This window comes from Anomaloglossus baeobatrachus, chromosome 5, assembly GCF_048569485.1.
Source record: "Anomaloglossus baeobatrachus isolate aAnoBae1 chromosome 5, aAnoBae1.hap1, whole genome shotgun sequence".
NCBI classification, from domain to species: domain Eukaryota; kingdom Metazoa; phylum Chordata; class Amphibia; order Anura; family Aromobatidae; genus Anomaloglossus; species Anomaloglossus baeobatrachus.
The window spans coordinates 378,468,730-378,494,713 of record NC_134357.1 but is presented as its reverse complement, the minus strand read 5'-3'; the positions used below and the strand labels follow the sequence as shown (position 1 = coordinate 378,494,713).

At 42.3% G+C, this 25,984-nt stretch overlaps 1 protein-coding gene across 1 annotated transcript in view; it reads left to right on the top strand.

Annotated features, from left to right (window-relative positions):
• FAM83C (family with sequence similarity 83 member C) overlaps positions 1-25,175 on the top strand; it is a 42,045-nt gene extending 16,870 nt beyond the window's left edge. Inside the window, exons 2-4 of the mRNA XM_075347635.1 lie at positions 9,530-9,697; positions 21,290-21,414; positions 23,917-25,175. Of these exons, the coding sequence (XP_075203750.1) occupies positions 9,530-9,697; positions 21,290-21,414; positions 23,917-24,709 (1,086 nt within the window). The 3' untranslated portion in view covers positions 24,710-25,175. The remainder of the gene's footprint in view (positions 1-9,529; positions 9,698-21,289; positions 21,415-23,916) is intronic.
• Positions 25,176-25,984: the final 809 nt, after the last annotated feature.

The window sequence follows — 25,984 nt, the reverse complement described above, 5'->3', positions numbered from 1 at the left end:
AGCCAGATCTCTGTCCCTCAGATGTGGTCAAATAAAAGGCCACTTCCTCCGACCCATGACAAAGCTAAGAGGTTGACTCTATCCCTCTGTAAGCTGTTGGCTACCGAAATGCTGCCTTTCCGCCTAGTGGACACACAGGATTTTAGAGACCTTATGTCTGTCGCTGTGCCCCAGTACCAGATGCCTAGTCGCCACTACTTCTCTAAGAAAGGTGTGCCCGCGCTACACCAGCATGTCGCACACAACATCACCGCTTCCTTGAGAAACTCTGTGTGTGAACGGGTGCATTTCACCACCGATACTTGGACCAGTAAGCATGGACAGGGACGTTACATGTCGCTGACTGGGCACTGGGTAACTATGGTGATAGATGGTGAAGGGTCTGCTGCACAAGTCTTGCCGTCCCCACGACTTGTGTGTCAATCCTCTGTCTGTCCAAGTTCCGCCACTGCTTCTGCATCCTCCACCTCATCTGGGTCCTCCACCTCCGCCCCAAGCCTGCCTGGTCAGGCCACCAGCGTTCTCACTGCGCAGAAGGAATCACGCACCCCTCATTACTATGCTGGCAGCAGAGCGCAACGGCATCAGGCGGTCTTTAGCTTGACATGTCTTGGTAATAAGAGTCACACAGCTGAGGAGTTGTGGTCAGCTTTGCGGTCCGAGTTTAATAAATGGTTGTCTCCACTCAAACTGCAGCCTGGTAAGGCCGTGTGCGACAATGCTGCAAACCTGGGTGCGGCACTTCGCCTGGGCAAGGTGACACACGTACCTTGTATGGCTCACGTGTTGAACCTTGTCGTGCAGCAATTTTTAACACACTATCCCGGCCTAGATGGCCTTCTGAACAGGGCACGAAAACTGTCAGCTCACTTCCGCCGTTCAAGCGCCGCAGCAGAGCGACTTGCATCGCTCCAGAAGTCTTTCGGCCTGCCGGTTCATCGCCTGAAATGCGATGTGGCGACACGCTGGAATTCAACTCTCCACATGTTACAGCGACTGTGGCAGCACCGCAGAGCCCTGGTGCAATACGTCATGACGTATAGCCTGGGCCAACGAGATGCAGAGGTGGGGCAGATCACCCTGATGGAGTGGTCTCAGATCAAGGACCTATGCACCCTTCTGCACAGTTTCGACATGGCGACGAATATGTTTAGCGCTGACAATGCCATTATCAGCATGACGATTCCAGTCATTTACATGCTGGAGCACACGCTAAACACTATTCGGAGTCAGGGGGTGGGACAACATGAAGGGGAGGAACTACAGGAGGATTCATATGCGCAAGGGACAACAACATCACCAAGGTCCAGACGTTCATCATCACCAACGCAGCAGGCATGGGACCATGGGGGACAGGGATCGACAAGGGCGCATAGTAGCAGGCGAAATGTTGAGCAAGGTGCAGGAGAACATGAAGAAATGGAGGACGAACTGTCCATGGACATGGAAGACTCAGCGGATGAGGGAGACCTTGGTCAAATTTCAGTTGAAAGAGGTTGGGGTCAGATGTCAGAGGAAGAAAGAACGGGTAGCACCTCTATGCCACAAACACAGCATGGACTTGGTCCGCATGGCTGCGCAAGACACATGAGTGCCTTTTTGTTGCACTACCTCCAACATGACAGTCGTATTGTCAAAATTAGAAGTGATGATGACTACTGGATTGCCACACTATTAGATCCCCGGTACAAGTCCAAATTTTGTGACATAATTCCAGCCATAGAAAGGGACGCACGTATGCAGGAGTATCAGCAGAAGCTGTTACTAGATCTTAGCTCGGCTTTTCCACCAAACAACCGTGCAGGTGCAGGGAGTGAATCTCCCAGTTGTAACTTGACAAACATGGGACGGTCTCGTCATCTTCAACAGTCTACCCGTACCAGTAGGACCTTTTCTGGTGCCGGTAACAGCAATTTTATGGAATCTTTTCATAATTTTTTTAGACCCTCTTTTGCAAGGCCACCAGAGACAACAAGTCTGACACATAGTCAACGGCTGGAGAGGATGATACAGGAGTATCTCCAAATGAACATCGATGCCATGACTGTGCAACTGGAGCCTTGCTCCTTTTGGGCTTCAAACCTACAAAAATGGCCAGAGCTCGCAACTTACGCCTTGGAGATTTTGTCGTGTCCAGCTGCCAGCGTTGTCTCTGAACGTGTATTCAGTGCTGCTGGGTGTGTGCTGACAGATAAGCGCACGCGTCTGTCCAGTGACAATGTGGACAGACTGACGTTCATCAAAATGAACAAGTCATGGATCCAGAAGGAATTTACTACCCCTGTGTCATCCTGGGGAGAGTAAATGCTTGTGGATTTGGAATGTGCTTGATGCAAATCAAAACATCCTGTTTGCAACTAGGGCCCAAGTGCTGCCACTGATGGGGTGGGTGTCTGTGTGGCCCAATTTTTGGAAAAAAGGGAGACTCCGCTTGGAGTAACCCTTGCTTGCTGTGTTTTTAAAAGAAGCCAAGATGAACAGAGCTGGGATCAGGAAAGACTTTGCTACCTACCCCGGTGTCATCCTGTGGACGGCTAAGAATAGCGTATTTTTGAATGTGCTTGATGCAAATCAAAACATCCTGTTTGCAACTAGGGCCCAAGTGCTGCCACTGATGGGGTGGGTGTCTGTGTGGCCCAATTTTTGGAAAAAAGGGAGACTCCGCTTGGAGTAACCCTTGCTTGCTGTGTTTTTAAAAGAAGCCAAGATGAACAGAGCTGGGATCAGGAAAGACTTTGCTACCTACCCCGGTGTCATCCTGGGGACGGCTAAGAATAGCGTATTTTTGAATGTGCTTGATGCAAATCAAAACATCCTGTTTGCAACTAGGGCCCAAGTGCTGCCACTGATGGGGTGGGTGTCTGTGTGGCCCAATTTTTGGAAAAAAGGGAGACTCCGCTTGGAGTAACCCTTGCTTACATTGTTTTTAAAAGAAGCCAAGATGAACAAGTCATGGGTCAGCAAAGACTTTGCTACCTACCCCAGTGTCATCCTGGGGACGGCTAAGAATAGCGTATTTTTGAATGTGCTTGATGCAAATCAAAACATCCTGTTTGCAACTAGGGCCCAAGTGCTGCCACTGATGGGGTGGGTGTCTGTGTGGCCCAATTTTTGGAAAAAAGGGAGACTCCGCTTGGAGTAACCCTTGCTTACATTGTTTTTAAAAGAAGCCAAGATGAACAAGTCATGGGTCAGCAAAGACTTTGCTACCTACCCCGGTGTCATCCTGGGGACGGCTAAGAATAGCGTATTTTTGAATGTGCTTGATGCAAATCAAAACATCCTGTTTGCAACTAGGGCCCAAGTGCTGCCACTGATGGGGTGGGTGTCTGTGTGGCCCAATTTTTGGAAAAAAGGGAGACTCCGCTTGGAGTAACCCTTGCTTACATTGTTTTTAAAAGAAGCCAAGATGAACAAGTCATGGGTCAGCAAAGACTTTGCTACCTACCCCAGTGTCATCCTGGGGACGGCTAAGAATAGCGTATTTTTGAATGTGCTTGATGCAAATCAAAACATCCTGTTTGCAACTAGGGCCCAAGTGCTGCCACTGATGGGGTGGGTGTCTGTGTGGCCCAATTTTTGGAAAAAAGGGAGACTCCGCTTGGAGTAACCCTTGCTTACATTGTTTTTAAAAGAAGCCAAGATGAACAAGTCATGGGTCAGCAAAGACTTTGCTACCTACCCCGGTGTCATCCTGGGGACGGCTAAGAATAGCGTATTTTTGAATGTGCTTGATGCAAATCAAAACATCCTGTTTGCAACTAGGGCCCAAGTGCTGCCACTGATGGGGTGGGTGTCTGTGTGGCCCAATTTTTGGAAAAAAGGGAGACTCCGCTTGGAGTAACCCTTGCTTGCTGTGTTTTTAAAAGAAGCCAAGATGAACAGAGCTGGGATCAGGAAAGACTTTGCTACCTACCCCGGTGTCATCCTGTGGACGGCTAAGAATAGCGTATTTTTGAATGTGCTTGATGCAAATCAAAACATCCTGTTTGCAACTAGGGCCCAAGTGCTGCCACTGATGGGGTGGGTGTCTGTGTGGCCCAATTTTTGGAAAAAAGGGAGACTCCGCTTGGAGTAACCCTTGCTTACATTGTTTTTAAAAGAAGCCAAGATGAACAAGTCATGGGTCAGCAAAGACTTTGCTACCTACCCCGGTGTCATCCTGGGGACGGCTAAGAATAGCGTATTTTTGAATGTGCTTGATGCAAATCAAAACATCCTGTTTGCAACTAGGGCCCAAGTGCTGCCACTGATGGGGTGGGTGTCTGTGTGGCCCAATTTTTGGAAAAAAGGGAGACTCCGCTTGGAGTAACCCTTGCTTACATTGTTTTTAAAAGAAGCCAAGATGAACAAGTCATGGGTCAGCAAAGACTTTGCTACCTACCCCGGTGTCATCCTGGGGACGGCTAAGAATAGCGTATTTTTGAATGTGCTTGATGCAAATCAAAACATCCTGTTTGCAACTAGGGCCCAAGTGCTGCCACTGATGGGGTGGGTGTCTGTGTGGCCCAATTTTTGGAAAAAAGGGAGACTCCGCTTGGAGTAACCCTTGCTTGCTGTGTTTTTAAAAGAAGCCAAGATGAACAGAGCTGGGATCAGGAAAGACTTTGCTACCTACCCCGGTGTCATCCTGTGGACGGCTAAGAATAGCGTATTTTTGAATGTGCTTGATGCAAATCAAAACATCCTGTTTGCAACTAGGGCCCAAGTGCTGCCACTGATGGGGTGGGTGTCTGTGTGGCCCAATTTTTGGAAAAAAGGGAGACTCCGCTTGGAGTAACCCTTGCTTGCTGTGTTTTTAAAAGAAGCCAAGATGAACAGAGCTGGGATCAGGAAAGACTTTGCTACCTACCCCGGTGTCATCCTGGGGACGGTTAAGAATAGCGTATTTTTGAATGTGCTTGATGCAAATCTAGCTGTGAAGTGTACAACTGGGGCCCAAGTGCTGCCACTGAAGGGGTGGGTGTGTGTGGGGCCCAATTTTTGGAAAAAAGGGAGACTCCGCTTGGAGTAACCCTTGCTTGCTGTGTTTTTAAAAGAAGCCAAGATGAACAGAGCTGGGATCAGGAAAGACTTTGCTACCTACCCCGGTGTCATCCTGGGGACGGATAAGAATGGCGTATTTTTGAATGTGCTTGATGCAAATCTAGCTGTGAAGTGTACAACTGGGGCACAACTGCTGCCACTGAAGGGGTGGGTGTGTGGGGCCCAATTTTTGGAAAAAAGGGAGACTCCGCTTGGAGTCACCTTGCGGTGTTTTACATGACTTTAGAAGGGCGTGCCATGCCTATATCTGTGTGTCCTCCTCTTTTTCCTTGTCCAGCTGTTTTGTTTTCGCATGAGTACATGTCCTTGTCACTTTCCCATGTGTTTGTGTTGTGTTGTGAGTTGTTTGTCACCTTTTGGACACCTTTGAGGGTGTTTTCTAGGTGTTTTACTGTGTTTGTGATTGCCTGCCATTGTTTCCTATGGGCTCGAGTTCGGTTCGTCGAACGTTCGACGAGCCGAACTCGAGCCAGACCCCCCGTTCGGCGAACCGCCTCGAGCCGAACCGGGACCGGTTCGCTCATCTCTAATTCTAATTCATCAACTATTGGCCATTTTACAATTAGTTGAACAGATGTACATGTCATACCTAGCGGCATAACTTGAAGCTCATAGCTCCCAATGTTAGAGTTCCAATGGGGTCCCCAATTTTTGCAATTCTTTGATATTGTTGGTCCTTTCATGTAGAAAAAAGGGACTTTTTGGCCTCCCTAGGCCCTGGGGCCCAGGTGTGATTGCATCCCCTGCTCCTGTTGTAGTTACACCATGGGTATACTCTACAATGGAAACACATGTGGTTTCCAGCTAGTATAGGGTAGGGGTTTTCAAATATCTGATTTGCATCCAGTAATAACTAATGATTGCATCTATTTGTAAAGTAGGGCCTTAAAGGGGCTGTCCATGATAATTACTTACCGCACCTACTGTTGTCAATTTGAGAACAGTGGGGGTCCAACCCCCGACACCAACAATCTGCTGTGTCAATTGCGGGATGTAATTGATGTATTGGGCAGCTATAGCTGCCACATTGCCTAGTGACTTGTGACAAATACTGCTATTTATCTACCAGTCACATGAACTAGCTTTGAAAAAACCCAGAAAAAAAATGGAAAGACATGCAGCCTTTATATTCGTCTGCTGATGCAGCAGATTTCAGCTAGTCAGTGAGATGAAGGAGGTGAGACCCCCACCAATCTCATTAGGATAACCTGTCCTATGTATAGGTTAAAAAGTCCCAGAAAACCCCTTTAACACACAGCATTTTTTGAAAAAAATGTTTTTTATGTTTATTTATTTTTTTTGTTATTTTTGCAGCCAGACGTTTGCTGGGATCTAAAAGGAAAATATTATACACAAAACATACAGCGTCATTTTTTAACAATAGACCTTTATTATTTTTTTCTCTCTTAAAATGTATGTTTTATTGTGCATATTTATGCATTTTGGCGTGTTTTTGACATACAAATCATGTCATTCACAGGAAGTCAGGGAATGATAAAATCTAAAGCTAAAAAAACAACAAAAATAAGCATACATAAACATGGAGTTACGACAGCACTTTAAAAAGCAATAAAAATTGAAGTACAAAATGCCATTAAAACTGCATCTAAAATAGTGGCATTCAAATAATAGAAAATGTAGGGGATTTTTTTTTGTACAAATCTAGCTGGACTCATAAAATACTCTTCATGATATTAAGCTTGAAAACTTTCAAAATGGATAAAACAGCAATTCATCTAACATGGATTTTTAAAGAACACCGGCTTTATCAGATCCAAGAAATCTATGCAATAATCTATACACTTTGTATTGTGAAATCTGGTGACAGATCCTCTATAATTTTGTACATTCATTACTTCTCAGCAAAAAAAGATGCATTTGTTACTCAGAAAATAATGTCAGTATGTGAAACTTGTCTCAAATACATTAAAAACCTTACTGTAGATATTTCTTCTTGAATCGCCTTAAGAAGAACAAAAAAAATCCCGAACAACCAGTCTATTTTTAAAATGATAGGACTGAAAAAATAAACTACCTAATGATTTTTTTGTTCAGATTGCATTTTTGTTAAATTGCAGCATGCCCAAGATGTCTGTTTTCACTCACTTTATTGCATTTTTCTTTTTTAGTGTTAATGTTCCTTGTCTTTTTTTTACATAATAATGGATCACACTACTTGTAATCTTAAAGGCTAAATGCCACTTTACACGCAACGACATCGCTAACGAGATGTCGTTGGGGTCACGGAATTCGTGACGCACATCCGGCCTCGTTAGCGACGTCGTTGCGTGTGAAACGCACAAACGACCGTTAACGATCAAAAATTACTCACCTTATCGTTGATCGTTGACGCGTCGTTCTAATCCCAATTATCGTTGCTATTGCAGGACGCAGGTTGTTCGTCGTTCCTGCGGCAGCAAACATTGCTATGTGTGACACCGTAGGAACGAGGAACATCACCGTACCTGCGGCCGCCGGCAATGAGGAAGGAAGGAGGTTGGTGCGATGTTACGCCCACTCATCTCCGCCCCTCCGCTTCTATTGGGTGGCCACTTAGTGACGTCACTGTGACGCTGCACGAACCGCCCCCTTACAAAAGAGGCAGTTCGCCGGCCACAGCGACATCGTCAGGCAGTTAAGTACGTGTGACCGTTCCTAGCAATGTTGTGTGCCACGGGCAGCGATTTGCCAGTGACGCACAACCGACGGGGGCGGGTGCTTTCACCAGCGACATCGCTAGCGATGTCGCTGTGTGTAAAGTGCCCTTAAGTTCTTAAGATCATGTCAACCTCATGGCATCCATGTTTATACATCAGCTGTTATTAAATTTACTAAACCAAATACTAAAATGCATTGTATACTTAAAGAGAATATGACTAGGTCAGCTAAAGGTCAGCTAGTCTGGCATGCCCTACTGCTGTGATTCGCAGCTCACTGTCTATAGGCTTTGTTCATAGAGAGCCTCGTGTGGGTGGGTTAACGTTCTCAGCTCTACTGCATGGCTAAATCTGAAAACTCTGATTGTGTCAGAACTGCTGCTGCCAGTAATCTAAGTTATATATCATTGGATTCAGGATCTCTTTGCCTATATTATGATACTGTCAGATGAGGTAGCAAAACCCTACTGACATATTCACTTTAAAAATCGAATGCTATACAGGTGAGATGTATGAGAGCTGACATTTTTTGTGCACTCACGGACTTGAGTAGACAAGTATCAGCCGAAATTTGGAGAAAATGAAGGCATTCTGCAATTTTTTTTATGCGAACATGGTCATCTGAACAGTTTAATTTACCGTATTTATTTTTTTTACTCACATATAAGAGTCATTAATTCCACAGCGCTTTATAGACGTGATCATCACTGCACCCATTGGGGCTCACAATCTAAATTCCCTATCAGTATGTCTTTGGAGTTTGGGAGGAAACTGTAGAACCTGGTGGAAACCCACACAAATACAGGGAAAACATACAAACTCTTTGCAGATGCTGATTGTATACCTTTGGCCTGCATGCTGTCAGTTTTTTTCATGGACAGAACTTGGGCCAAAAATATGGTTGGATAAAAATAACTGTAAACAAAAAAAAAAAATAATGCAGGTACTAAAGCCCACTGATTAAAAAAATGTAACAAAACCACTGAAAACTACCAACATGCATATAAAACACTTGCTACTGTATATGTTGGATTCTTTGCTGTCAATCAATTTTGAACAATTGGCAATATACTGTACATTCAGAAATAAATGTATATATGTCATAGATCATAATGATATTACTATACATTAGTAGTACCATAGTCACAGTCCTGGCAAACTCACCATAAGGCCTCTTTCACGCGTCCTTCCATTTAACGCATGTGTGTGACGGTCTGTGAGGCAGGTCAGTATGTTTGTCCGTGTGTATGTTCTCTGTGTGCTATTCGTGTGACATACGGATACGACACAGACAGCATGAGCTGGTATATTTACCTGTCCCCGGCGCTGCTGTCTCATTTCGCTGCTGTTACTTTCAGGTACATGGCCAGTGCAGTGAATATGTATGAGCATAATGAGTGGACCTAGAAGCAACAGCAGCACCAGAGACAGGTAAGTATAATTTTTTTTTTTAAGGGACAGATGTCTTTTCCAATACATGTCACACTGATGTCACATGGATCACATTAGTGTGCAGTTCATGTGACACCCGTGCTGCCTGCAGAAAACGGACATGTGTGGAGCACACAGACAAGTGTGTGCTCCATGCGGACACTCGGTCCATGTGAAAAAACGGACGTGTGCGCAAACCCATTGAATTTAATGAGTATGTTTGACCGTGTCTTCAGTACATGTGAACTGCACACGTACCAGAAAGATGAAAGTGTGAAGGAGGCCTAAGGCATATTTTGGGTGGAGTTCCCTTTCAACCATGTTTTGTGTACAGATGATAGATTGAATATTTCAATGTATTTGTCATATTTATTATTATATTATTGTTTTTTTAGGTAATTGCATTGGTCATGGATCTATTTACAGATGTGGACCTCTTATGTGATATGATAGAAGCAGCAAGTAAACGAAAAGTCCCGGTGTACCTGTTGCTTGATGAGAAGAACCTTACGTACTTCATAGAGATGTTTGAGAAGTTGGGATTTAATAAAGTTCAAATACCAGTAAGTTCTGTGTATTTCATGTATATTGTGCTGTATTCATACAAGAATGGACACCTAAACAAATCTAAGCTCGACCATCTCGTGGATCTCCTTAAGGGTTCGTTCAGATAAGCATATTATACGGTCGAGAGCTGTGTATGTAAAAATCGGACAGTTTTATTCAATAGGGTTCTTCAGATGACAGCTTTTTCACACGGAGCAAGTGTCTTTGTGAAAAAAATCTCAACATGCTCTATTCGTTTACTTGTATCGGATGAGACTCGCCCATGCAGATCCATGGGTGCGCAAAAGAAAAACTTAATTCCATACAAATCATTTTGATTGCATCCTATTTTTATGAATTACTAGCCAGTATAAAATTATTAGCATGGGAAAATGAATTCATTGTGTACATTTCAAAATGTTCATGTATACTGTAGATACAGATGCCACAAATGTCACACCGATGTAAAATGCGGGCACAAGAATGATAATAAGGATGAAATTAGCTGAGTTTTCTGAATTAAAATCAGAAGATTTTTCATGCACGTGTCTGATCGCAGCCTAAAGGCCACTTTACACGCAACGACATCGTTAACGAGATGTCGCTGTGGTCACGGAATTCATGACGCACATCCGGCTTCGTTAGCGACGTCGTTGCGTGTGAAACGCATGAACGGCCGTTAATGATCAAAAATACTCACCATATAGTTGATCATTGACAAGTCATTCTAATCTCAAATATTGTTGCTGCTGCAGGTACGATGTTGTTCATCGTTCCTGCGGCAGCACAAATCGCTATGTGTGACACCGCAGGAACAAGGAACCTCACTGTACCTGTGCCAATGAGGAAGGAAGGAGGTAGGCGGGATGTTACGGCCGCTCATCTCCGCCCCTCCGCTTCTATTGGGCAGCCGCTTAGTGACGCTGCTGTGACGCCGCACGAACCGCCCTGTTAGAAAGGAGGCGGTTCGCCGGCCACAGCGACGTCGCTAGGCAGGTAAGTATGTGTGACGGGTGTTAGCGATGTTGTGCGCCACGGGCAGCAAATTGCCCGTGATGCACAACCGACGGGGGCGGGTGCTTTCACCTAGCGATGTCGCTGTGTGTAAAGTGGCCTTAAGGCTAGGGCCATATAGCAAATCTGATTGCAAAATGAAGATTGTGGACTTGCATTGCGACATGACATTGATTTATTGTCAATGAGGTTGCATTGCAACTTTAACTGTAAAAAACCCTCAACTCAGATGGATCTTTGGTTGTAAATCACACGTTACAAACCTCTATAGAGCATGTTCAATTTGGGGAGCTATCCTGAGAAGTCACAATTATGCCCTAACTTCAGTTTTATCTGTGTTTTCAGGTCACAGGTACAGCTAAATATAAGATTGTAATAGTGAGCCAACAAGACCTTCCTCCATCGTTCAGTCTGGGTCTCTTATAATCGGGGATGTGGTTGTGTTCAGAATTGTCCAATCACTTTTAAACTTATGTTAAATAGTATTCAGTACACAGCTTTGAAAATTTATGGTGATTCTGATTAACCCCGTATAAAATGTACCTGTTCTAGTAGGATTTTCCTGACATTTTCTTAGTTGCATTTTACAGCAAAAGCCATGATCCATAAACAGTTAACAACACAGCAAAGGGATCTCATTGTTCAAAATTATTAATCAGGAGAAGGGCACAAAAAATGTCTAAGTCACTATATACAGTTGTGTGCAAAAGTTTACATACCCAGCAGATTTTTTGCTTTTTTTTGGCCTTTTTGTTTTAGAGTATACGAATGATGACACTTTTTTTTTTTTTTCCACTCATGGTTAGTGGTTGGGTGAAGCCATTTACTGGCAAAATACTGTGTTTTCTCTTTTTATATAATAATAACAACTAAAACCATCCAAATGACCCTTATCAAAAGTTCACTTACCCCAGTTCTTAATACCATGTATTGCCCCCTCTAACATTAATGAAAATTTGAAATCTTTGGTGGTAGTTGTGGATGAGGCTCTTTATTTTCTCAGATGGTAACGCTGCCTATTCTTCTTGGCAAAAAGCCTGCAGTTTGTCACAAAGCACTAGGAAGATACTGAAGCTACCAGCAATGTAACTTTAGAGTGCAGTTAGCAGGCCAACCAACAGAGGGCAGCAGCGTAGTCAAAACACAGAGTGAGCAGCAGGAGGTCAATATCGGTCACCAAAGGAATACGCAAAAGAGAAGTCAGGTGGTATCCCAGGGGTCAGAGCCGGAATTTCACATGTGAAGCAGGAGGGAGAGACGGAGCCAAAGTCACAAACAAAGCAAAGTCAGAAACCGGGCAGACAGGTAAACGACTGGGGTCGGGGTACACGGGGCGGGAAAGAGACAGGTAAATGAGATAGGGCAAATATATGAACCGGGACAGTGAGTCAGGGACGAGGAACTAACGAATGGAGCAGGGGAACACGGGTGAGGATGAAGTAGCGGGAAGGTAGGACTGATCAAGTTTTCACAGGAGCCAGAAACAAGTGCTGCAGAGCAAAACTAGTACTGGCACTGGATGACGGGTGCGCGCCAGGATATAGTGCTCTGCAATCCAGAATAAGGCTGCAAGAAGTTAACCCATTCATGCCCTGAATCCCACACACATGACAGTGCTGGCTCAGCAATGGCTGGGCCAGGCCTGAACTAGGACACAGTTCCTGTAAATTCCTTGGCTTTCTTACATGTACTGCATGCTTGAGTTCTCCAAAGAGTGGCTCAATGATATTGAGGTCAGGAGACTGAGATGGCCACTCCAGAAGCCTCATATTGTTCTGCTGTAGCCAATGACAGGTCGACTTCGCCTTGTGTTTTGGATTGTTGTCATGTTGGAACGTCCAAGAACGCCCCATGCACAGCTTCTGGCTGTAAGTTTGCCTCCAGTATTTGCTGATAATGTCCTGCATTAATCTTTCCTTCAACTCTGACCAAGTTTCCTGTGCCTTTGTAGCTCACACATCCCCACATCATCAGCGACCCACCTCTGTGTTTTACAGTAGGAATGGTGTTCCTTTTCATCATAGGCCTTGTTAACACATCTCCAAATGTAATGTTTATGGTTGTGGCTAAAAAATTCGATTTTGGTCTCATCACTCTAAATTACCTTGTCCCAGAGGTTTGGAGGCTTGTCTCTGTGCTGTTTGGTGTATTGTAGGCAAGATACTTTGTGATATTTGCGCAGTAATGGCTTTGTTCTAGCAACTCAGCCATGCAGCCCATTTTTATTCAAGTGCCTCCTTATTGTGCATCTTGAAACAGCCACACTGCTAGTTTTCAGTGAATCCTGTATTTCAGCTGATGTTATTTGTGGGTTTTTTGTTGCATCCCAAACAATTTTCCTGGCAGTTGTGGCCAAAATTTTTGTTGGTCTACCTGATCATGGTTTGGTTTTTACAGAGCCCCTGATTTCCCATTTGTTAATCACAGTTTGAACACTGCTAACTGGCATTATCAGTTCCTTGGATATCTTTTTGTATCCCTTTCCTGTTTTATACAGTTCAACTATCTTTTCCCCTAGATCTATTGACAATTCTTTTGCTTTCCCCATGACTCACAATCCAGAAACGTCAGTGGCTGGATGACAGATGCAAGAGTCTGTCTGGATTCCAGAAACTCACTCAGCTTTTATGCAGCAAAAGGGAGAAAAAGGGTAGGTAAAAAGCACTCTAGAGTGCTTTTTACCTACCCCTTTTCTCCCTTTTGCTACATTCTTTGGTAGGTTTTGCACCTTCACCTTTATTATTGCATTTTTCTATTCTGATTTGATATAGCTGTGCAACCCAATTCCCTTTCATCTTCAGCTTTTATGCACACACACTGATTACAAGCAAACAGGTCACAGGTGGGGATGTTACCTTTAGTAGCCATTCAAACCCATTTGTGTCAACTTTTGTTTATGTTAGAAGGCCAAAATCACCAGGGTATGTGAACTTTTGATCAGGGTTATTTGGATGTTTTTGGTTGTCATTATGATTGAAAAAGAGAAAACACAGTAGTTTGACAATAAATGGCTTCACCCAACCACTAACCATGAGTGGAAAAAAAGATTTTGTATTATCATTCATATTCTCTGAAAAAATCTGCCATTTAGAAAGCAAAACATCTGCCAGTTAGAAAGCAATCCTTCCACTTAGTGAAAAATAATATCAGCTGGTTCAACTGATGGCCTATAAAAAAGGTGTCTCACTACCATAAGAAACCTCTCATGATGGGTAAAACTAGTGAGCTGTCTCAAGACCTTGGCAAACTTAGTGTTGCAAAACATATTGATGGTATTGCTTATAGAAGAATTTCAAAAGTACTGAAGGTTGCAGTAAGCACTTTTGGGACCATAATCCGGAAGTGGAATGAACATCATTTCATCATTAACCGGCCACAACCAAGTGCTCCCGACAAGATTTCAGACAGAGGAAAAAAAGAATTTTCAGAAGACTTGTCCAAGAGCCAAAGAACATCTGTGGAGAGCTACAGAAAGACCTGGAATTATGTAGCTGGTACAATTGTTTCAAAGAAAACAATAAGTAATGCACTCAACCTGATTGGAGCAAGGATGAATGGACAAATGTACCGAGACTTTCTTTATAAATATCTGCTGCCATCAACCAGGATGATGAAGATGAAACAAAGGTGGACATGTTAGCAAGACAATGGTCCCAAACACACAGTGAAGGAAATTGTCAGGTAGTTTCAGAGAAAGAAAATAAAATTGCTATAATGGCCCAGCTGAGCCCACAGCTGTCTGTTTTACCTTGGCTGGTTATCAAAAATAGGGGCATCCCATGTCATTTTTTATTTATTTATTTATTTTGTTCAAGCAACATCCAGGCATCTTTCAAATGCGGAAAGCTAGTTGATTGGCTGTGCTGCAGCTTTATAACAAACTTTATTCAGCATCCAACCTCTGAACTCGACCATGGACTTCCATCAGAAGTTCGTTATCAAGTTTGATCCTCAGACACTAGGTTCAGGTTCGCTCATCCCTACTTGAAACCTTTCATTAATTTTTCTCTGATGTGCACATCCAGGGAGATTAGCTACAGTGCCATGGATTGTTAACTTCTTGATTATGCTGTGAACAGTGGACAAAGGAACATGAAGATCCCTAGAGAAGGACATGTATCCTTGAGATTGTTGATATTTTTCAACAATTTTGTTTCTCATGTCCTCAGACAGTTCTCTTTTCCTCTTTTTGTTCTCCATGCGTAGTGTGGCACAATCAGACACACAAGGCAAAGATTGAGTCAACTTCTCCATTTTTTATCTGGTTTCAGATGTGATTTTCATAATGCCCACATCTGTTACTTACCACAGGTGAGTTTAAAGAAGAATCACATGCTTGAAACAAAGTAGGTTACCAACAATTTTGCAAAGGGGTAACAATTTTGTCCAGCCCATTTTGTATGAAATTATGTCTTATGTGCCTTTTTTTCATCTTTTTTTTTTGTTTTTTTGTTTGTTTGTTTTGTTCCAATACACACAAAGGAAATAAACATGTGTATAACAAAACATGTGTGGTTGCAATAATTTTATGGGCGAAATACTTCATTTTTGGCAACAATTTCAAGGGTGCCAACACTTTCTGCCATGAGTGTATATATGTGTGTTTGTATATATCTAAATGTATATGAATGTGTGTGTGTGTGTGTATATAATGAAAAAAACTATGTGTGTCAGAAAGCTAACACTGCCCATCACCCTGAAAACACCATCCCTACCATCAAACATGTTGGTTGCACCATCATGCTGTGGGGATGATTTTCTTCAGCAGTGTATATGTATGTGTGTATATATTTATTAAACTTGTATGTGTAGCTGTAGCTGAATTGATTGTGTAGGGGGACATCAGACTGTGTTTGGGGAATGCTCTGTGGGGACATCTTATGGTATCTGGAGTGCCTTATTGTCAAGGGGAGTACAGATGGCACAGGGGCTCCTGAGCTGACCCTAAGGCTAGGAACTCTGTGCTGTACCTTATCCTGACGGTAGACCTGAAGGTGGTCAGGGTCGAGCTACCAGCATGTCTCTGTCTCCTGTCGGGCCCTGACCTAATACCTCCGTGCCCCCCAACTCACAAGACAAAGACAAGAGGATAAACTGAGACTCACTCACACCGCAAATATCCACAGAGGAGAGACAAAAAGACACTGGAGGGAATAAACCAAAGGGGAAGGAGTAAGTCACACCAGGGAGCTATCATTCAGCGCAGGCAACAAATTGCTGATGAAAAAATGAAGAATCACCATGCACACCGGGATATCGTAACTGCAAGCAGAGACTATCTTCGGCGGTCTATTACTACACAGCCCTGCCTTAAATAGGAGGAGACCAGCTGTGGAAGGAAATCAGCAACCTGGCTCTCAGCACACTGCTCCAACAATGATTAACCCCTGCACGATTGGGAGCAGTGAAACAACTGAGCCGATGCCCAGCCAAGTTGAGCACTAGGAGACCGGATTGCCTGTCGGACTCTGCAATGTGAACAGAGCCCGAAGTAGAAGTAATCCGCGTGTGCGGATGTGGATGGCGCTTGGCACTTATACTGTGCGTGTGAGAATGCAATGTGCCGGACGCATCAGACTATGTGAAGGAATGTACTGTGTGGTTTAATTCTGTATGGGGGCACAGTAGGGGCCATGATGATGGGTACCATACATACTATTTGTCTTAACTAAAAGCAATATTTCAATATTTCTGTGTGGTACTATGTTAAGGACTGGGTGAGGTTAAGCTACTGGCTTAGTGTTAAAAAAAGAAGTTGATGCTATGCGCCCTGCAGTGTATCCTCCTTTCTTGTCATTCAAAGTTTGGAGGTATGGTATAACTATGCTAGTAACAATACATAAGAGTGACAGACATGGAGAGGATAAAGGAGCTGGGGTGGAGGTAATAGTGTTGTATATATTGTGGTATAACAATGTTGATCAGTAATTGTACTGTCTATATGGTGGCCTGAGTTACAGTAGAGAAATCAACTCTGAAGCCCTTGGTGGCCACGCTCCATGTGCCACATTACATGGTCTGTGCACGCAATTCTTCAGTGCACAAACCTGTGTTCTGTCCTCACCTATTGTACCATCACCCATTCCCTGTAGACTGTGAGCCCTCGCGGGCAGGGTCCTCTCCTCCTATACCCGTCTGTTTTGTACTGTTAATCATTGTTGTACATATACCCTCTCTCACTTGTAAAGCGCCATGGAATAAATGGCGCTATAATAATAAATAATAATAATAGTGCACCAGTCCTAAATGATACCACTTTAAAAGCTTCTGACTACCATATAATTTCAAATTAATTTAAATTTTTCCTAGTATGTACCTATTTTTTATATTACTGGGTACAATCTTATTTTTTTTCTTAGAACTATGAAGTTACTGTTACAAAGATATTTGACGTGTCTGAACTTGAAATCCTTACATTTCCTTGAAGACATGCTGACGTGTGGGATTAATGTATTACTCAGTATAAAAACAGGGTGTTCACTTTTCAGACAGACAGAGGGCGGAGGACTGCAACGTATCCTTCCATTGACATAAACTGACAGATAAATATAAATGGGAGTGATCACATGTACTCAACTGCTATTTAAAAGTAAACTGAGTGCGCACATTAAAATGCTAACCGTTTGTGCTTTCTGCAGTTTCCAGCACTGTTCCAGTCTTTTCCTATATCATGTGACCCCAGCTTTTAGTCTATGACCCACAAGGAGGACTGTTAGTTCCTTTTTAATGTAAGTCTATGTGAGCCTCATTCTGAGCCTCATAGACTCACATTGACCTCCTGTCCAATCAAAATAGACGGTGTAATCCAGCAGGTCAAAACTGCGTCACGCAGTTCAGGAAAGGGCATGGAAACGGCAGAAGACAATGATGTGTGAGTGTTTTAATGCACTCATCATACATACACATGACGTATTGGTAACGGAAGTGGCAAAAAGAAAACACTGGTGTGATTCAAGTGTAATTTTTTCCTGAGAAGGCATCAATGATTTATCTACATGACAGATCAATACTCTTCCTTCACTAATAGAAAAAAAATTACAAACCTTTAACAATTTACTCTGTATATATAACACGGTTATGTGTAACTTTTTCTCATATGTCATAAAGTCCAAACTATACAGTACAGACCAAACGTTTGGACACACTTTCCCATCTCTACAACAACTGTTAAGAGGAGACTTTGTGCAGCAGGCCTTCATGGTAAAATATCTGCTAGGAAACCACTGCTAAGGACAGACAACAAGCAGAAGATACTTGTTTGGGCTAAAGAACATAAGGGACATGAGACCAGTAAAAATCTGTGCTTTGGTCTGATGAGTCCAAATTTGAGATCTTTGAATCCAACCACCGTGTCTTTGTAGAAAAGGTGAACGGATGGACTCTACATGACTGGTTCCCACTGTGAAGCATGGAGGAGGAGGTGTGATGGTGTGGGGGGGCTTTGCTGGTGACACTGTTGGGGATTTATTCAAAGGCATACAGAACCAGCATGCCTACCACAGCATCTTGCAGCGGCGTGCTATTCCATCCAGTTTGTGTTTAGGTGGACCAGCATTTATTTTTCATCAGGACATTGACCCCAAACACACCTCCAGGCTGTGTAAGGGCTATTTGACTAAGAAGGAGAGTTATGGGGTGCTACGCCAGATGACCTGGTCTCCACAGTCACCAGACCTGAACCCAATCGAGATGGTTTGGGGTGAGCTGGACCGCAGAGTGAAGGCAAAAGGGCCAACAAGTGCTAAGCATCTCTGGGAACTCCTTCAAGACTGTTGGAAAACCATTTCCGGTGACTACCTCTTGAAGCTCATCAGAAGAATGCCAAGAGTGTGCAAAGTAGTAATGAAAGCAAAAGGTGGCTACTTTGAAGAACCTAGAATATAAGACATATTTTCAGTTGTTTCACACTTTTTTAAGTATTTCATTCCACATGTTTTAATTCACAGTTTTGATGCCTTCAATGTGAATCTACAATTTTCAGAGTCATGAAAATAAAGAAAACTCATTGAATGAGAAGGTGTGTCCAAACTTTTGGTCTGTACTGTATAAAAAAAAAATGTAAATTAAATGATTTAGATGGAACTTATATATTAGAATTGCTTTCAGCTCCAGTAAGGTACCTAGAGTAATATAACTGTAGACACTGTTTAGTTAGTAGTATGTATCTATACTTTATTTCTCTTGTAGCTCCAGTTCCCTCGCAACCATGTGGCTTCCTGTCTGGGTGACCACCATTGTATCACAGTCTATTTTGTTTCAGGATAGACAACAATGAATATTAGAAAGATAGAATGTTACAGGCAAAGAAGAAGGCCTTTGAGACTAATAGGAATATTTTATAATGTATTTGTGCTGTTATACAAACAAATCCTGTTGAAAATAAAACTTCTACTCTGGAGATCAAAATTAAAGAACATTGTATCATCTCTTGCTTTTTTCAGAAATAATGTAATCTACATTGATCAACATTTGAAGGTTTTTTTTTGCAAGGGGTACACCATGCCACTAGACCAGTGTTTTACAAAAGATCCAAAGTTTATGAACATAAAACCTTTATTTTGCCCAAACAGTGGTGATCATAATTAGAGAACAGCAATGACTGTAGCGCAGAGAAAGATTATAACTACATTTTCTGAAGGTAACAACAGTCACCAATCAGTAGGAAGTGTACAGGGCTTTGCTTTAAATGACTTCAGCACATCTGTGGCCACAGGACATCGCTAGTCTCTCACACTGCTCTGGTGTGAGTTTGGTCCACTCTTCTTCCAGTCTCTTCCACAGTTCTTTAACTGTTTTGGGTTGCTTGGCCATAACTTTGTCACAAAGGATTTTCCAGAGGTTTTCTATTGGGTTTCGATCTGGACTCTGGGATGGCCATTTAATTTCTTTAACCGTTTTGCTGTGTGACAGGGGACATTGTCTTGCATGAAAATTGCTGGCTGATTGAGTGATGAACGCAACTAAGGAACCACGTGTTGTTGAAGAAGGACCTAATACACACTTGCATTTACTCTGCCATATAGCTGTATTATAGGTCCAACTCCTGCTGCAGAATACAATCCCAAAAACATGATACTTCCTGCACCACCTTTCAAAGACTTCATAACACACTTTGGATTCAGTCTTTCCCCAGTTTGTTGATGAACATAATGTTTCCCATCAGACCCAAATAAATTAAACTTGCTTTCATCACTAAAATGAACTGTGGACCACTTCTCCACTGTCCACACAACATGCTCCTCACCAAAGTTGAGTCTAGCGTTTTGATTTGTTCTGCTAATGAGAGGTTTGATCACTGCAGAGTGGGCTTTCAGTCTTAATGCTCTTAAATGTCATGACACTGTATGACTAGACAGATCCTTACCTTGTTCAGTGCTGCGACTGGCGTGCAATTCCAGCTGCAGAGTTGAAACGATTACCCATAGAGATTCTCCACATTATCCTGTCCTCTCTTTGGAGGGCAACCAGCCTTCTTGGAGACTTGAAAGAGTTTGTGATGTTGTAAAGATGCAATATTCTCGAAATCACAGACTTGGAACGACCAACTTCTCTTACTATGGCTGATAGTCACCCCTTTGGCCTTCATCTGGAGAGTCTGCTGCCGGAGGGTTTCAGTCACTTTGGAACGGCACACCATTTTTACAAAGTCAGTGCAAACTGGAAACTTAGGCTGCCAGTTAAATAGGGTTTGTCAGGAATTAGAACCAGGAGCCAGATTAACGTCAAAAGCCTGCAGGTATCGGAAAGTGTTCTCTAATTTTGATCAATGTTCTTTTACATTTATCTCATTTACATTTTTTATATGCTGTTGAAGAAAATTACTTTATGAAATAAGCTTACAATACAGCTAGATTACTCATGATAGGATATAATCACATAGGACTACACAATGACCTTAATATTTGGGAAATTGTGCGTTGTTCTCTAATTTTGATCTCTAGTGTACACACACACACACACACACACACATTATTGTAATCCACTAAGGTGTGCCCAGTGACGGATTGTACTTGACAACAGGCAGTAGACAGTAATTTACATAGAAGGGGGACACCTAGTGGCCAGCACTTTGTAGTGTTTTTTTTAGGGATAATATATCATAATTTTTTAAATAAAGTGATTTGCAGATCATTTTTTTATCATATAATCTATCAAACGAGATAAAGTTGCTGAAAGTACAGTGACCATGTGAGATGTGTGGATAATGATTTTCTGATGTCATTGTCTATTTTAGTGTAGCTAGACTTACTAACGTGCCTAATTATAACCCATTATGTTTATGACCTATTATTTCTCAGTTTTGCAGATGTCATGAATACTTTACTGTGCTAGAATTGTCTTTCTTTTGTGAATTTCAAAAATTGATGACATTAGAGAAAAGAATGGAGAAGCAGGTGCATGTTCTTTCACTTCAAGCAGTCTTCATTATCTTATATTATTGCCTCTGGAGTCTAACACAATCGTTCTAAAGTGCAGAAACTGACATTTTGTGAACTTTATGCTATTTACTCTTGTGTACTTGTGTATGCGCAAATACGTTTTCTTTTGAAGATAGAAAACAATACTTTAATATTTCATAATTTTCTATTTTACAGCAAATGAAGATTCGCACAATAACCGGAGACACATACTGTACGAAGTCAGGAAAGAAATTTTATGGACAGTCACTAGAGAAGTTTCTCTTGATTGACTGTGAGCATGTCATTGCTGGTTCCTACAGGTAATCTTACATAAGATGTCTTGCATATGATACTCCAAAAATAATGAAGGTATTTCCGCAAGAATTTTGGTGTAGAAAACTTTCAAATGTCTCAAAATTACAACTTTTGGCATTTTCACGCAAGTTTTGGCCTGCTCCGCCAAAGTGGGCAGAACTGAGATAGCACGGGCTATGGCAAAACTCACCCTACCAATTCATGAAAAGTTGTGGTGTATCTCATGCCAGAAATGATACTTTGGTCTCTGACTGGAGTAACATGGCAGACCCATATGCCAGTGATGAGATGCATCTGATTCATTAAGTGTTGTGTGCCTTTTAATGGATTAGACACTAGAGATGAGCAGATCCATGGAAGTTTGGTTTGGCAGGCTCAGCTGGATATTAGATGAAGTTCAGTTTGGGACCTGGAGTTGACCTGAACCCCAAAGGAAGTCACTAATTGGGCAGTTCGTGTCTCCACTCACATGCAAGGGAGGAAGGGCTGGGTTTTTTATTTTTTTGGGTGCACACTACATTCGATAACTGTTGTTCCGCCCTGGTACAAGCCGATCAAACACTGCAAGTGGCTTGCACTGGGCTGAGCATCAAGGTTAGCAGAGCACAGTGATGCTCGCATGAGTGGTTTGCATACGTAAAGCACCCCAACTCCGAACCCGAACTATGTTGTTTTTTTTTTTGTAAAGTCTGTGTTTGGTACGAACACTGAAAACCAAACTTCAGGTTTGCTCTTCTCTATTAGATACATCTTACGTCAAATACAAACATAGCTTAACTCCTTCACCACCTGCCAATTTTCCGGGTTTTTTTTCCTCCCCCTTTTTTAAGAGCCCTTAAATATTGCCGTATGAGGGCTTGTTTTTGAGGGACGAGTTGTACTTTTGAATTAAACCATTCATTTTACCATATAGTGTACTGGAAAAAGGGGAAAATAATTGGTGTGGTGAAAATTTAAAAAAAAAAGTGCAATTCCACTAATGTTTTTTGTTTTGTCTGTTTTTTTATTTACTATATTTACTATATGGTAAAACTGACAATATGATTTTCCAGGTCAGTACAAGTACATAGATAAGAAACATGTATAGTTTTCTGTCAGTTTAAGTAGTAAAAAAAATCATAAGTTTGTAAAAAAAAATTTACTTTTAGTGCAATTTACCAAGACACAAAACGTTTTTACTTTACAGCATCTAGGGCTAAGTGAGGGCTTGTTTTTTGTGCCCCAAACTTATGTTTTTAGTGATACAGTCGTCACCCTGCGATCATATCACAGGGCCGCCGATGGGAGCAGGGAAAGCCTGCCGCAACATGTTAAATCCCGATTTCAGAGTTTGACAGTGGGATTTAACTGGTTAACAGCTGCGGGAAGATCTCTGATCCACCCAAGGCTTTTAGAGGCACATGTCGGCTGATCAGATCAGCTGATATGTGCTGGGAAAGATGTGGGCTTGGTGTGTGAGCCCACATCAAAGGCAAGGGAAACGACCTATGACATAAATATACATCTTAGGTCGTGAAGGGGTTAAACTGACGAGCACAAAGTCAATCTTAATAAATCATGCCCTAATACAATAGCTGAAGTCTAGGTCTCTTCAATCAGACACTCATGTCGTGGTCTTACACTTTATACAATATTTACATTACTTAATCGGAAATGTGTCTCATTGGAGCTCATGCATCAGCAAAGCCGTGTGCATGCACCCTGCATTGTAGCCAATTGAGTCTCCATGCTCCTGTATTACAGACTTGTAGTCACTCTATATTCGTTCGTGCAAAGCCTCTGTGAAGCACTGTATCATCCCTGCTTGAACAAATGCTTTTGGGAGAAAATTGCTTCTTAATCTTCTTAATGCAGGACGTGATGGTGCATGTTGTTGGTACATGAATTAAAGGGAATCTGTCAGCAGAATTTCACCCTTCTATTTATATGCGCATTAAATAAGAAAAGTCAAGCAATAACTTTTCGTGGCCATTCCTCTGTTGCGTGCTGTGAGATCAGAGTTTGAAATCATATGCAAATGAGGCTGAGGAGCTATTTGAACATCTAAAGTCTCTGTCACTCCAGCTCTATTCCCCACCCATCGCCGACTCCACCTGCTTGACTGGTGACTCCTTTGCCTGTGGTCACACATAAAGGCTGAAGGTCAAGCAAGAAGAGGTGGGGTTGGGTAGAGAGTATTGTTGGAGTGACAGAGGCTTCAGATCTGCAAATATTTCTTCATATCATTTCAGTAACGGAGAAACGGATGGGCCATGTAAAAATATAAAATAATCTAGAAGGTGAAATCCTTAAGAACCAGCAGAACATGAAGCCATGATGCAAGAGTATGTATAGACCCTGAAAATTATTGAATATTGCAGATGCATAATTGTTGTCAAGCAAAACTACTAAGTTCCAAGAAGCCTAATGGAAAGTCTGTGTGATATAGAATTGTTTACCTTGATACTTTGGGATTTTTTTAATGTTTACTTATGTGCAAACATATTTTGACACTTTTTATCTTTCAGTTTCAGCTGGCTTTCGGGACACGTCCACAGCAATATGGCAACCTATTTCAAAGGGAACATAGTGGAAGAGTTTGACAGAGAATTTCGATGTTTGTATGCAGATTCAGTAGAAAGTGACTATTTTTCGAATCTGGAAAATGAAAACAGCAAACCATTTTGCTCTACTCCCACCAAATCCAGATGGCAAGCTGTAAAAATTCCTCCTCTAACTCCTCTAGCTCTTGAACGTTCGAACCAATCCGACAGTAACTCTAGTTCTGACAGCCAAAATAGTGTAAAGACGCCACCCTTTAGTAGTAACCAGGCAGTCACTGTGATCCGTGAAGAAAAACCAGTGCTGTCAAGGTACTTACAGAGAAACTCAAACGATAAACATGATGAGAGAAGTAAACAAAAAACGGAATCACCAAAAGATCAGAGACGACCGTCAGTTCCTCACACAGACCAAAACAACCTCATGGTCATGCACAAAAAGGCATTTTCAAAATCTACTCCTGATCTGATCGAAGCACCTTCTACTATAAGAGCCAAGTTTGAACATTTTCAGAACAATCTTCTACATCCACAAAACAAGATATCCCCAAGAATGAAAAGTGATGCGGCTATAAATAAAAAAAATAATTGCGAGAGCACCCCCAAGAATAAGACTGTTTTAGCTGATATTAAAAGGGAGGACACTACCAAAGATTTTAAAAGGATGACCCTTGGACATAGCAAATTAGAACTTATAACACAAGTTAATAACAAATTACTAGAGAAAAAAGTCTACAGTCGCTTTCAGGGTCAGCCTTAACCTTTGTTATACAATGGAAAGAACTTAAACAAAGATGGCAAGATGTTACTCCTGCTTGGAAAATCATTGGTGGAGTAATGATGCTGTCCGACAAGATGGACTATCTGTTCTAAGATCTATGAATTATATCCATGTTATATTCATCTCCCAACTGACTCCTGATGTATTCTTAATGATAAAATATGTTTTGTAGGATTCATTTCCTTAATTAATTACCTTGTAGCTAACCATGTCCATCAACCTAGCTGATGACCGTTTGGAACATCATGCTTTGAATTAATTCCCAATTAAAGCAGTGGAAATATTGTATCCTATATAGCAGGTTGTTCACATGACAACTACCTGGGGAACAGTTTTACTGAAGTTATTAAACTTGTAATCTTCTGTGTTGGATATTTATTTCCTGTAGTTGCCCGTAATCCATTATATAATTTACCGAGCAGATGACGGATTAAATCCTATAACAGAAGTATTGTATACATTTTTTTTCCTTCCCATTACATGTAGTCAATGTTGACAGTCATAAATCATTTAATTGCTTTTATTCCCAGAGAAAGGAGAGTCCAATCGTGTATAGCGGGCTAGATAAATCCTTACGTCTATAGACAGTATAGACACTTCCACCACTGACCAGATGAAAACTGGCTAGAGGAAATGGATCTTTGGCGGGAGCAGAAGTAATGATGTTCCACTCAACTGACCTTGGAGTCAAGAAGTGTTCTCCATGTTCAGGTGACTGAATGAGCAACACATCATCATCATCATCATCATCACTTCCAGTCATGGGAGAGACCACCTCGGCAGTGAGGGTACGGAATGAAAAGTACAACCAACATGTCATCCCTTTCGCCAGCTTTCAATAATGGCACAAAAAATGAATACATGGGAGTTGTTCTAGTTTTTCCATTTTGCTTTTACATATATTAGCTAGTGTCCTCTTTCTTACTGGCACTGGATACATTACGTAGACGTTATAAGGGTACATGTAAAGGGCATCTGTGGAACCAAGGGGGGAAGGGGGTTCAGGTCCTGTCTGGTACCTGTTACATGTCACCGGGCCGGTGTGGAGCTCTGGAATGTTGCGGTGGTCTGCTTGATTTTGTGCTCCGATGTGTCCACAGTAAATGGGGGGGGATAGGAGGTTGTTGTCGTGATGTCACCTGCGGTACGCAGCCAGGCAATAGCCGCCGCTGCTGTTGCCATCCTCCGGGGCTGATGGTAGTAGCAGCAAAGATGGTATCGCTCCCCGCAGGTGGGGATGAGGGGAGCAGTGGT